This window comes from Syngnathus leptorhynchus, chromosome 4 (assembly GCF_054491065.1).
Source record: "Syngnathus leptorhynchus isolate UIUO chromosome 4, UIUO_Slep, whole genome shotgun sequence".
In the NCBI taxonomy this organism is placed as follows: Eukaryota; Metazoa; Chordata; class Actinopteri; order Syngnathiformes; family Syngnathidae; genus Syngnathus; species Syngnathus leptorhynchus.
In genome coordinates, this window is record NC_141198.1 from 12,915,998 (window position 1) to 12,929,028 (window position 13,031).

A 13,031-nucleotide genomic window follows, 5' to 3' on the forward strand; every position below is an offset into this window, starting at 1 on the left:
AGAGATAATGGAATTATTTCCTTAAGAGCTGTGCCCAAATATTTTGTCCCTTTAATATTGGGATGCTGCAACAAGCTCAGTCATACATTACAAATAAAACAATGCTTCCCAAATTGTATGTCAGATCATCCCTAATAACACCAGCTTTGTTTCGCTTACTAAACAACATTTCTGCTTATTGACATTTCATTTATGAACATAGTGCACACAGAACACTTGTGTACATAAAGCAGGTGTCCTCCGCATGACCTGAAATATTTGTCTGGCGGCTTGCTTTGGAATTAGGTCTGTGGAGCTAAAAATGCGGTATATTTGGAGAAACTAGCGAGGCCATAGATCATTGTGAGCACATGTATGTAGAGTATGCGTGCTGATGAAAAGGAGCAGCTGGAAATGAAAGACTTGACTGGAATCTGCTAATGACTGCAAGATTTACACAATTTCAGAATACATTGAGAGAAAAGAAGAATAGAAAACACACACTCCCTCCAGAATAAGCAAGGCACAGATCTTGTCGGATATGTTACCTGAGTAGGGGTCCGCTACCGTTCTTGGTGGTCCCGCCTACAATCAGCTCCTCCTGCCAGTGCATGTACTTCCTGGACAGTCCGTGGCAGCCGCCGCTCAGGGTCCATGCCACATCTAACGGCTTTTGGCGCGATAGAAGCAAACCAAGAAGGGAAAATAAACTGTCAACGGCTACCTTCAAAACTCCGACACGGAGCCAAAAAATATATAAAGAACGCCTGCCGACCTTGGTGGAGTTCTTGTTGGGGGCAGTGAGGGGGCAGTCGGGGTCGGCGGGGTTCAAGCAGGGTCGGTCCATGTAGCCGTGGCCCACGTCAGCTTTTTCCAACATCTCCTCAAAGCTCTCCACAGGGAAGTGTGCCCGTCGTAGGTCCTCCAGGAAGTCCTTGGGGTCGAAATTGGTCCACTGCAAAGCGTCTTTACCTCTGTGTGAAGGTACGGTGACGCAGATAAGAGTACAACCAACCTTCTGTATCCAAACATATTTCCCTGCCAAGTCTATACGGTGAATGCCGATCAGAAGGTGTCAACAGAAAGGTGGCTATGTCATTTAGCAGAGCAGACTGTAGCCCATAATATAAAAGCAATCATGAGGCGGAAAGACATTCATCTTCATTCATGTTCACGCTAAGGCACCATACCAAGTTTTCTTTTATTTGCAAGGTGACAGCAAAGAGGAATTTCCCAGTGCCAGGGTCGGATTCCTGCCCCGAGTGCTCCTTGTCCCCTTCTAAGCTCTCCATGCCTTGCACATTCCAGCCTAAATCTCTCTCTTTCTCTTTCTCTGTCATTCACAGCACATTGTATGTGCTTAACCAGGCTTGGGTTATTATTCACACGCTCCCAACCAGAACATGGCAAAAAAAAATACATCATCTATCGCTTCTCATCCAAAAGGACAAACGGAAGCCTGTGTAGATCGATAACCGACCAGCTACTTGATCCGAGTCAACTCGAGCCGGCCATTCACACAGAGAAGCGTATACATGTGCATGCAAACACAAATATGCGGAGGAAAAGTATTACTGTAGCAACAGGCCATTAGCAACAGAAAGGCCAGACAATGATGTGAGGCCCAGGGCTGAGGAGAGGCGATCGCCAGCGATACGCATGCCAACAACCACTACAATGGAGCCTTCAGAGGGGGACGAATTCAGGACACACACACACACACACGCTTGCGGAGTCTGATGGTTGGGTTGAGTGTGCCTGGGAAGCGCACATAAAAGATAGAAAAACAAGATTCAAAGATCCCCATCTTCTTCTCTCGTAAACAAACTCACTGTTATAGTGCTGCCGTGACAACCATTCCAAGATGGCTGTCCATCCCGACTGATTCAGAGCGAAAGGTAGACTTCACAATGTGAATCAGAGTAATGGGATCTGCATGAGGCAACACTTTTAACCTCCAATGCATTTAGTACTCACTAACCCCAAAACGTTTTTTTACCGAGAGGGAAACATCATGTGCATAATAAATTTTTTATTCACTTGGCCAGTTTAGAAGTGAGGCAATGGACTAAGCATCCTAATGATCAAGAGGAAAAAGATGAAGGTGAGAATACTCACGGTAAATAGACCATCCCAGACTGGAGCTTGGCTCCTTCCCAGAAACAGTCCAGAGGTGTGATGATGAGACAGGGATGAAGCTTTTCGATGATCTGGTCACACACGGACGGCGTACACTCACGTTAGGGTCAGCTTAATTTCGGATCAGGAATTCAGACATATATTCTGGTTTGTTGACTCTTTATTGACCTTTCATCATGTAAAATGAAAACCTGTGAAAGATCCAATCAATATTGAGGATTTTTCATGCAGCGTTTGCATTTTACTGTGTTTTGTTAGATTGTGAAGGTATGCCTGGTGAATGCCAGAGCTCATTTCTATGATTTGGGGGAGGTCTTAATTTTTGCATTATACTTCCAGTCTGCTCTTATTTGAACATATATATTAAAAGAGAAGACCTTATTTTCTCATCTTACCTGATCCATGTAATGTGTTTCCGTGACTAGTTCTCCTGATTTATAGCATAAATGTTCCAATTTCCATTGTCTGAAAAAAAAAAAAAAGGGAGAAATTAAATGTAGTCACCACATTTAAGTTATTTCGCAAGAGAGCTGCTTGAATGGGTGAGTGACAACGGTGACATTACCGGTTATAAAGATAAACGTGAACTCTGCTGGCTCGCAAGGCCGACTCCAGATGCTGTAGCAGCGCATCCACAGTCAGCACGCTGGCTCCTTCCTGGCGTGGCGTCTGGATCATGAGCTGAGGGTTGAACATGGCTTCTTCACCGATCTTCTGTCGCGTGTACTTCAGTTCCTGGTTCACACGCCCGCCCACTGCCGGGGAGAGGAAATAGAAAAGAGGTTTTAAAACGTTTGATGGTACATACCCGGTAGATTCTTTTTCTTTTTGCAATGAGTCGAGCACTGATAAGATTTAGTATGAGTTATAAAAGAAGTTGTAAAGGAAAAGTTGAAAACCGTCTGCTTCTCTGTGGGGAGTTTGCTTTCAAAGTCTTTTTTTTTCTCTCAAACTTATAGTGGACGATGTATTTGAGGTGGGTCAACTGATAGTCCAAAATGTCATACACTTAAAAAGAACTAACCAAACGTGCTACAAGTTGAGAAACGTTACACACATGTCGACAATCAGAAGCAAAATGTGGGCATTCCAATCAAAGCACTTTTTTACTAACATTTTTTTAAACATTTTTTACATTAGTGAATTAATTTTTTGGCACTGATTCTGAATCTGCCTTGTTTTTATTCCTAGCACATCAAGATTTGTTAATAATAATAAAAATAATCAAATACAGTAAGTATGTAATATCCAAAGTAGTAATATATTCAGTAATATTAATGAATTAAGTTCAGCAACAGGTGAAGAGATAACTCTTGAGGCATCTGGTTTGGGGTAGAAGACTCGTGGTGGTGGAGTTGTTCAGTGTGTGGAATATTTTGTTGGTCATCTGGAGTACATCACACACCATAAGAGCAGTGTGGTCTCTCATTTAGAAAAAAAAAACCCGCTTAAGATCTTAAAAATGTGTCTGCGCTCATCCCAGTGAATTATAAGGCTAATTACATGGTGATTGATGTTTGAGACTTTGGACCCACACCACCAACATGGCATCAACCATTTTTGATATTGTTCTTACTTGTATTAGTTCTTTTTTGGTGAGACCCAAAAAAGTGACCAAAAGCCACAAACTGTGTGAGCGTAAAAATGCTCCTTTGTAGTTGTCAGAGCAAAGCCACAGTCATGCACGCCTGACCTCAACCTAATCACACTTGTATCTTCAAGAACAGCACTTTTTTTTTTGCATACAATCGGTCGATGAGCAAATCCACATTTGGCGCTTCCACTCAAACACGAGGTGGACTGAATGTGTGTGTGATAAAGAGGGTGGCTCTCTTCCAGCTTGTGCTCCCAGTATCACGGTGGGACTAAGCCCTGTGCGTGCGCCCTCGGATCTCAGCTCACCCCGGCTACAAAAGCGGCCTTTCAGCTCCTTCCGCTGGCCGCCTCTTCTCCGGTACGGCCAAGCCGCCCTGGCAAAGCCTCTCGCACAAACACACACGGGTAGACAAACGCACGAGACGTTTTGGAGTCTCTTCTCGAGGAACGGTTCATCATATGGAAAGAACTAGATTGGAGCGCTTTCCTCTGCTAAAGACGAACCATCTTGATCATGCATGAATCACCTAAGAATCATAAATTATCAAAAACAAAACCAACCAGTGCAGATTTGTCTGCACATATTCATCCAGTTCATTAAAAACTGGCCTATTTCGATTTTGACTTCCATGCAAGTAATTTGAGATCTGTATGCATCCGCATAAACACACCAAGCACCAAGTGTGAAAAATCTGTAACCCAATTTAACAATGCGGCTCGGTCGGCGTAAGCGGGCATAGATTGAATATTTTCAAGCCGATGTAATGGCATTAAAGTTAAACATAAGCATGCTTGTTCTGCTGAGGCAGGACCACCCAGAGAAGAGGCGGGAAGAGAGAGGGGAGCCATGTCTGGGGGCATTAGGAAAACATACTTGATTTCTTTTTATTCCCCCGAACCACAAGCAGCATTCTCATCTGATGGCATGCTTGTAATACTGAGTCCTCATTAATAGCAGGCCACGTCTAAGCAGTGAGACATGCGGCAACGTTACGTCGTTCTTCCTTTTCTCCCCTAAAAAAAAAAAGGAGCACGCATGGAAGTGATTTGGAGACAGTGCACTAGACGGCCGGGCCGGGGCCGGGCCGGGGCCAGGCCGGTCTGTCTGATACACTCAACACTCGGGAGTTCAAGTTGACCCCCCAGGCTTCGTTCAAGTCCACTGCAAAGAGCAAATTGCACAAATGTGGGAAGAGGCGCGTTCTATTTAGACATATTCTGGGACAGAATGTGCTGGTGTGTGTGTGTATGGGGGGGGGCAACCAAAGTTGGCAGAGCAAACGACGGGACAACTTAAAGGAATGTAGTCGCTGGACAGGAAACAGCACATTACGGCCTCGGGCTCACAGAATTCCTCACTTCACGAGGTTACAGCGTTTTTGGGGTCAACACTTACACAGCCTCGGGGTGAGATTAACACCCCAGCTGGACCAGGAAAATGTGTGTGTGTGTGTGTGTGTGTGTGTGTGTGTGTGTGTGTGTGTGTGTGTGTGTGTGTGTGTGTGTGTGTGTGTGTGTGTGTACACACAGCTGTGTTTCCTCAGTGACACAAATTCACATATTCATTCTCCTCCAAAAACCGCTTGACCCCTAATGTATGACGCCATCCGAAAGGTGTCCCTGACCTTCGACTACTTCCTGTCCGGTCTTCACGTCCCGATTCGCGGGACCTTTCTAAATTCACACTAGATCGCACATATTATGATCAGACATATTTACAGTGAATATTTATACCAAAAAAAAAATGGTTTGGATAAGTTTTATATGGGCGTCAAACACTTGTCAGATGAATGGGCCAAAACAAAGCCTTCCCATATTTTCTTCCATTTTTACTTTCTAAGAGTGAGACAGCCAGGTGTCCACCATGTGTCCATCTGCAATCTACCTTGGCACAAATATGATGAGACACTCCAGTCGATGGATGCTCTAAAAGTATTAGATGGGGTCGGCGAAGGCTTGTGTGAGTATTCGGCGTGTTGCATAACATTAACCCCTACTCCCCTCTTTTCTAGATAATGGAGGGAGAGAAAGTGGGCTTCTAAGGAACTGACACTGACCCCCACCCCCCTCCCTCCTTCCTTCCTTTCAGCTCTGAACTCCCCCTTTCTCCTCCTCCTTTTTACACTCTCCCCCCCCCCTTTTTTTTTTTTTTGCTCTATTCAAAGCCGGCTTGTGATTGGCCAGATCATGATGGCAATCAGCCCAGCCCCTCTGTCAAAGCCAGAGCCCCCCCCCCCCTTCTTTTTCTTTTTTTTCCTCCTGCCCCACCTCCCCACCACTTCTGCAGCTTTCACGACAACACAGCCCCACGCCCTGCATGCACATGTTGCGTGCTTGACAACGGAAGCCAGGAAAACACACACAAACAATGTAAATAATAAAACACACACAAATGGGCAACCTAGTAGCAAAATAAGCATCGCTTTAGTAGCTCAAATTAAAACTCATAAAAACAAATTCGGGGTAGTAAATGAACCAGACGTGAGCACATTGCATCACGATGTGCCTACAAGATACAGTGTGTGGATTTGAGGAAGTGTGCGGGTGTGTGTGTGTGTGTGTGTGTGTGTGTGTGTGTGTGTGTGTGTGTAAATGTGTAGAAAAAGGATTAGCTGGATTAGAGCCCCTATCAGCAGAGACCCCCTGCGGTGGGGGAGGAAGCCCCCCAAAACCAGGTCATCTCTCCGCCACAAAGCACTGGGCGACCTCCCATGCCCTGAGACCCCCAAAAGTCACACGCAAAAAATGACTTGACAAGAACACAACACGTGAGCACATGTCGTCTTGCAGGTGAGATAACTGGCAATGTGCGAGCATGTTTTGACGGTAAAATAAATTTTATTGACGCACCACTATTAAAAATGGCTGAGGACCATACAATAGATTATGTAAGTGGGATATGACATCATGGGATTAAAACCGCTTCTCCATATGTGAGCAGGGACTTTTTTTTTTTTTTTTTAAATCAGATTAACCATGATGTGGCTGTATATCAACTTCCTTCACTCACAGCACAAGAACAAAATAGCCAAGTGAGAAAAATGGTCTTCGTGTCGGCAGGTACGGTTTACCACAGGAAATCCTCAGTATGTGTCTGCTGTCCATTTGCCTCCTTCCTGCTATTAAAACGGCTCAGCTGCTGCCACCAATCAGCCCACAAAATCATTACTCTTCCTCCTCCACTACCTTCCACCATCTGCTGTCTCTTGAGTTCACCCTGAAACTCAGTTCTGCATTTTGCCATGGGACAAGCAATAATATAATAGGCACTTATGTTTCCATAAAAATAAACAATGACAACCACCTCGTTCAAGAACATTTTTTTTTTTTTTTAGAATTGTTTGGTCCTTTGGCTCCTGTGTTTCCTTCTTGACCTATGATTTATCCATTGGGAGATTGTGGGCAAAACACAGTAGCTCACAGAAGCAGAGTTGAGATTATTGAGAATGATATTGCAGTGTAGATTACAAAGGGGAAAAAGTAACAGGAGCATTTTGAGGAGTTTTTTTTACATAGTTCCTCTGTGACTTTATTTGTTTTTAGAACTGAGTGGCGGACCGCATTAACTGCATGAAATGTGAGATGGACATTTATGGCCCACCGGCTTCATGTTGCCTACCTAATTGCTATTTTAAAAAAAACACAAAAAAAAACAGTCAAAATTTTCCCTAAACTTGTGCGGCATGTGCTGAAATCAGGGCCATCTTTTTTTTTTTTTTCCCTTTTACATTTGGCAGAGATCCCTGGCGTTTCAAAAAAGTGTAGTTCAAGCTTTGAATGTGGGCTCAGCAATGCAGGTGTGCACGCAGCCACAAATATGTGATGAAAGGCCTCACTGAGAGCTGAAACCCCATCTGACCCAGGGTGAACCCCTCCCCTTACCACGGTCCCCCCCCCCCCCCCCCCCCCGCTCTCTCCCTTTTCAGAGAGGAGGGGCACCGCCACACAGAGGCAGGATGCATAAATAAAAGTTGGATTTTGAGAGAGCGAAAAAAAATCTGTTCAAAACAAGAAAAGATGAGTAGATGAGATTGGGGTTAGCGCTGTGACATGCATGTGTTACCTACCTCCATGAGCTATGAGACGCAAAGCCCCATCACCAATTCCATCGCCCTGCATTAACATATGTATGGTTTCACTCGCCCCTGATTATGCTAATCACCTGTCCGGCCCCTGCGGCCCCCTAAAATGGGTGTATTTAGTAGTCGGAATGAGGTGTACATTCACACACTGCCTCAATGGGCAGATTCTTCCACGTTACTGCCTTCATTCAGGTCTGCCCTCTCGCACCCCCTTCTCTCCCCCCCCCAAAAAAAAAAAAAAGTATTCAAGTGCAACGGATTTGCGCAGTACTGGAAGGAGAACTGGAAAATGCCGCGGTTGGCGGACAATTAAAAATAACTGTACCATATCTGAGCACATTGTTGCTGCAGCTCAGTTGGGAAAATTCATATCAGTGTCCATCAAATTCAACACAGCTGAGCCCGTCCCTGCTTTTTGCTTGATTGGCCAACATCCCCCAATCTGCAGCCGCCATCTCTTCGTCATTTCCTGAAAAGATAGCCCCCGTGATTCCAGGTGTCCCCGAGTGGCACATTCCTAAAGCGTGGCGCACGCACACTAACGACAAATTGATTTCATTCTTCCCCACCGAACTAGTTTGCGTTTACATGACAAGTTGCCGTGGTTACGGCAGCCATAGGGTTACTTTGAGTTCACTGTACTGTCGAGACATTTCAATGACAATAGCAATTGATAATGCTCAGGTGGCCATCTTTGAAGGCATTGCATTACGTCCTCATTTCTAACACCCAAAATGTTCAATGATCCAGAATTTCCTTCAGGATCCAGTAGAACCAAAGAACTGTGCGAAAGATGTAATAAGTATATTAATCATTCATTTTCCTCAAAAGCGATGAAGGAAATGCATTCATCGGCCCACCTTCAATGCTTCAGTAACACACAAACAACTTGTGCGAGACACACACACACACACACACACAGTGACACCGTCTGGCTCTGCGAAGCCTCGGCAAGAGCGGAAATGTTTTGCATCTCTAAATCTTTACTCGGCGTCACATGCGCATGTGTGGTATCGGTGTAATTGCCAGATTCTCCGAGGCCTTGCAGCGGGAATTGCGAGTGTTTGACGGCGTGCGTGCCAGAGGGTTGGCTGGCTGGCTGGCTGGCTGGCTGCCAAACAACTTTATACGTCGTATGCTTTGCATTGAAAAACACTGCGGCTACTATGCTCCAGCTACAAACACACTCTCCCTATGCTGTTTGCAGCTTCCTCCACCCCTCTGGCAACCAATGTTGGGAGGGAGGGAGGTGAAGAGGAAGACGGAGGGAGGGAGGGATGGAAGGAGAAAAAGGGACAGAGGGAGGGAGGCCAGACCACCCTGATCTCATGGCAGGCCTGAGTGTTTACATTGCCGTGGCTCACTCTGTAATACATCTGGCATTCTGAGGCCACTCTCTCCAGCCAGGGATGGGGGGGCAGGAGGGGGAAAAGAGAGAGACCTTTCTGGCAAAGAGAAGGAAAGAGAGAGAGCGGGAGGGAGGGAGGGTAATACTCTCCACAGTCTCCTGTGCTCGGTCATTCGCAGACCTCGCTCTGCTTTTTTGAATATGAGCGCCTGCAAGAATGCAAAATGTAAACAGAGCGGCTTGGAGGCATCTCTCGGCTTGTCATTTGTGAATGAGAGTGGGAGCACGCTGACACATACACACAGAGATAACATGATTGTCATTTGCGTATACCGTCAAAGCTCCAAAGTTGGACACCGCTGAAGTGCCTAGAAAGTCAGAGGGCAGGAAATCTTGTGGGACTTGAGCTCAGTGAGCTTTTTCTTTTTGGGATGCGACCCAAAACTGAACTAAATATGACAAGCATTATGGCTATGTATTACTATTTCTAAAAGAGACCAGTAACCCACACCAAAAAAACTTTTTAGTCATTTGACCACATTTTTGTTTGAGCTACACAGTAGCATTATTACGCAGTCTACCTTTTCTTAATAATTATTTGGCAGTTAAGGAGCTCCGGATGTCTCTTTTACGCAGCCACATTGGCAGTAAAGTAGCGCCAGTGCGCAATGAATAACAATGGAGCAGAGCGATAAAACGAGCATTTATCTGTCAACATTCCATCCAAGTGAATTTACATCTCACTTTGATGGAAGGGACATAATGAGATACATGTGCTCGGTGGACAGGATAATGGATATTGCTGATCGATCAGGCGCCAGGAGTACTTGATTCAACTATGGCGGCGGCAGATTGGGAGAATGACCCAATTGGATCGGCAGGACACAGATCTCTGTCATTTTTGTTTTCAATTTCCCTCTCACTACACAGGGAGATTGCTTGTAGATCATACAAAGGCAGAATTTAGGTTAGAAGTGTACTTGTAAGATTTGCGTGGCTTAAAGCTAACCGTAACTCTCTTTTTTACACTTCTACCTGTGATGTGAAAATGTAATTTAATTCAATTTTAATAGGTTTAATGATGGCAACAAATGAATTTATTTCACAGGATTTCCTTTGTTTGGAAATGAGAACAATTTGGAAGTTAACCACGAATGGCTACGAATCTACTGTAGCTTTTTATGGGTAATGTACACAAAGCTGCTTTCAAAGGCGAGCCAGCTCGAGTGATAAAAAAAAAAAAAAAAGTGTACCACAGGCGGAGTGTTTCCCCACACTAAATCCCTCACCAGCTAGTCTGTACTTTTCATCAACTCATAAAGTTTAACACAACAACGCTGGAATGTTATTCCTTTCAACAGAACTTTAATCCATTTTCTGGTCAACGCAAGCTTGCTCCGAGTTTGGGTGGCAAAGACATCCCATTTGAATGTGTTTTATGCCTGTCTTTGAACACAACAATCAATAAAAGAAAGCTAGATGTTATGTGCAAAAAAAAAAATTGTACGCGCATGGGATGTGTGGCCATGTTTGAGTCGTTGCCGAATGAGAGCGGTTGGAGACGGAGCGTGGAGAGGACGGGAAAAAAATGAAAAGAGGAGAAAATAGCATAGTAAGCCTTGTCCAGGTCAACCAAAATTCCAACTCTGCTCATGTGACTGTATGTGTGCTCCCATGCCCATAAAAAAAAAAAAAAGAACGAGCTCATCCATACGTGTAAGATTCAACCGCCCCCCCCCCCCCCCTCGTCATCTTCCTCACGCACAACCCCCTGGCCCCCCCACCGTGCTTACAAGCACAACAACAAAATGTGCACTAACTCTGTCAAGTCAGCTCTCAATCACACGCGATGCAAAACAGATGCAAAGGTTGAAGCCAGGCAAAAAAAAAAGTGTTTTCAAATTGTACTGTTGTAAAATGTCCATTCGTGGAGTAATGATACAGCAAACATTCGACACCTGGTACATTCGACACATGCTTACACACAGGACACAAACAATGACGGATGACAGCTGCAACCTGTACTGCATTTCAAGACCCCCCCCCCTTTCCCAAGACCACCACTCTTTCCAAACCATTGCTCCAGCCTCCTTCACTCTGCTGTGAGTCTTCACTCTGCACTCAGGCCACAGGGTGAGTATCAGGTGAGCTTTTAAATAGCGTAGGCCCCAACGAGATGACCTCAGGATCCCAAGGGTCTACCCCTGTGGCCCCTGGCCTCTACGCTATGCCCCATAACCCCTCCCACAGACACGCATACAAAAGTGCTCTATATATCTTTTAGGCTAGAACGTGAAAAAATGCACACAATCACCAGTCTTGTTTATTCCATGGTCATAGGTCACATGACCACAGGATAACAAAAGAACTCTACATTTGCCTTTTTAATGGGAGATAATTGGCTAGCCCTATATCTCCTATGGAATTCTATTGATCAGTACAAACGATGCTAGCAAGACTAGGCTACAAGTGAGCTCAAGTCTAACACCCTGGACTGGTCGCCAGCCAATCACAAAGCACATATAGACTCCGAAATATTCACACTCAACGACATATCCTTATTTTTACGGATAATAACATTGTTTATGTTTTAAGTAGACAAACTGTGCCTTTCAGAGTGTGTGCCTGTTGATTTTTTACACAAAGTCATATGACATATGATATCTTCAATTAAAAGGCAATAAGCAAATGGTCATGGTCACTCCAACCAAGACCACATCATCATCTTAGCTGGCTAAGCTTGTTAGCGTAACGGATCACGAGCAAGCAAAACTACATGATAAACACAGCGCGGCTTCATCGTCAGTTTCAACTCCAACGTCCGTGGAAAGCTTCAGCTTCAAAAAGCCCATTTGCAAATTCTCTCCTCACCGTAGCCCCTCCACCCCATCGGCGCTGACTGGCCCGAGCCACATCCCGGGCCGTCTTGGAACACGTGAGGGCCCGTCCTACAGGAAAGGCCAATGTTTATGCGATACTGTTTTAATTAGAGGCAGGTGGTGTCGCTATTTTCTTTACAATTTGGCCTGTGTTTGCCTTAACCCAGAATGCTGAGGGATGGCTCCGTTTTCCCTTTTGCAGCCGGGTGGAGCTCTTAAAAACAAAAAAAATGAAGAAGGGGGGTCTTATTCCTACGCTCAGCTGCATTATCGTGGATACAGCTTAATAGCGGATAATCGGCAAATCCACATCTGCAACGTGATACTCGAAAGATGAGCAGAAAGCCAAGTCAGCTGGAGGTCGAGGGCAAACAACAATACTACAACTTCCTGTTCCAGCAAATGACTTCCTGTGAGTGCCATAGTTGGCATAAACATGGCATTTAGCCACTCGGTCAAGGCGGGGGAAAGGGTGGAATTAAAAAAAAAAAAAAAAAAACCCAGATCCTGTGCAAAATATTTGGCTCTTAGATTTGACACATTCACCTCTTTGTGTAAGCAAGCCTCTCCATCCGCATCACTCTCTGTCACTTTGTCTAATAAACACAACTTCCTGTGTCAGAGTGCTTATAAACACTGCTATGAATGAGGAGACCAACTTGGGTTTAAAAAAAAAAACACGGCTGTAGCACGTGATGGCCACCGGGATAGATACTACAAACTGAAAAGCATTTTCTAGCATTAAGGCCTGTCAATACGGTAATATGAGAATCATTTATTTCAAAAGGGAGTATAAGGTGCTGCATTTGGCTGGCGACCAATCAAGGGTGTGTCATGGCTCTCACCAGTCAGTTAGTACAGTAAAGCCTTCAGCTCACTTGAACACTCGAATGAGGAAAAGTGAGATAGAAAATGGATGTATGGACAGACGAATGGATGGATGGACGGACGGCAAATGTGCGAACTCTCCAGAAACACTCCCTCTTTGACAAAGTGTCACATGAGACA

The 13,031-nt window shown here is 44.9% G+C and overlaps 1 protein-coding gene across 1 annotated transcript in view; it reads right to left on the reverse strand.

Annotated features, from left to right (window-relative positions):
• ptch1 (patched 1) overlaps positions 1-13,031 on the reverse strand; it is a 37,450-nt gene that overhangs the window by 20,188 nt on the left and 4,231 nt on the right. The window contains exons 3-7 of the mRNA XM_085910212.1: positions 2,684-2,873; positions 2,514-2,583; positions 2,098-2,189; positions 755-953; positions 528-649 (exon numbers count right to left, since the gene is read on the reverse strand). Coding sequence (XP_085766338.1) covers positions 528-649; positions 755-953; positions 2,098-2,189; positions 2,514-2,583; positions 2,684-2,873 — 673 coding nt within the window. The remainder of the gene's footprint in view (positions 1-527; positions 650-754; positions 954-2,097; positions 2,190-2,513; positions 2,584-2,683; positions 2,874-13,031) is intronic.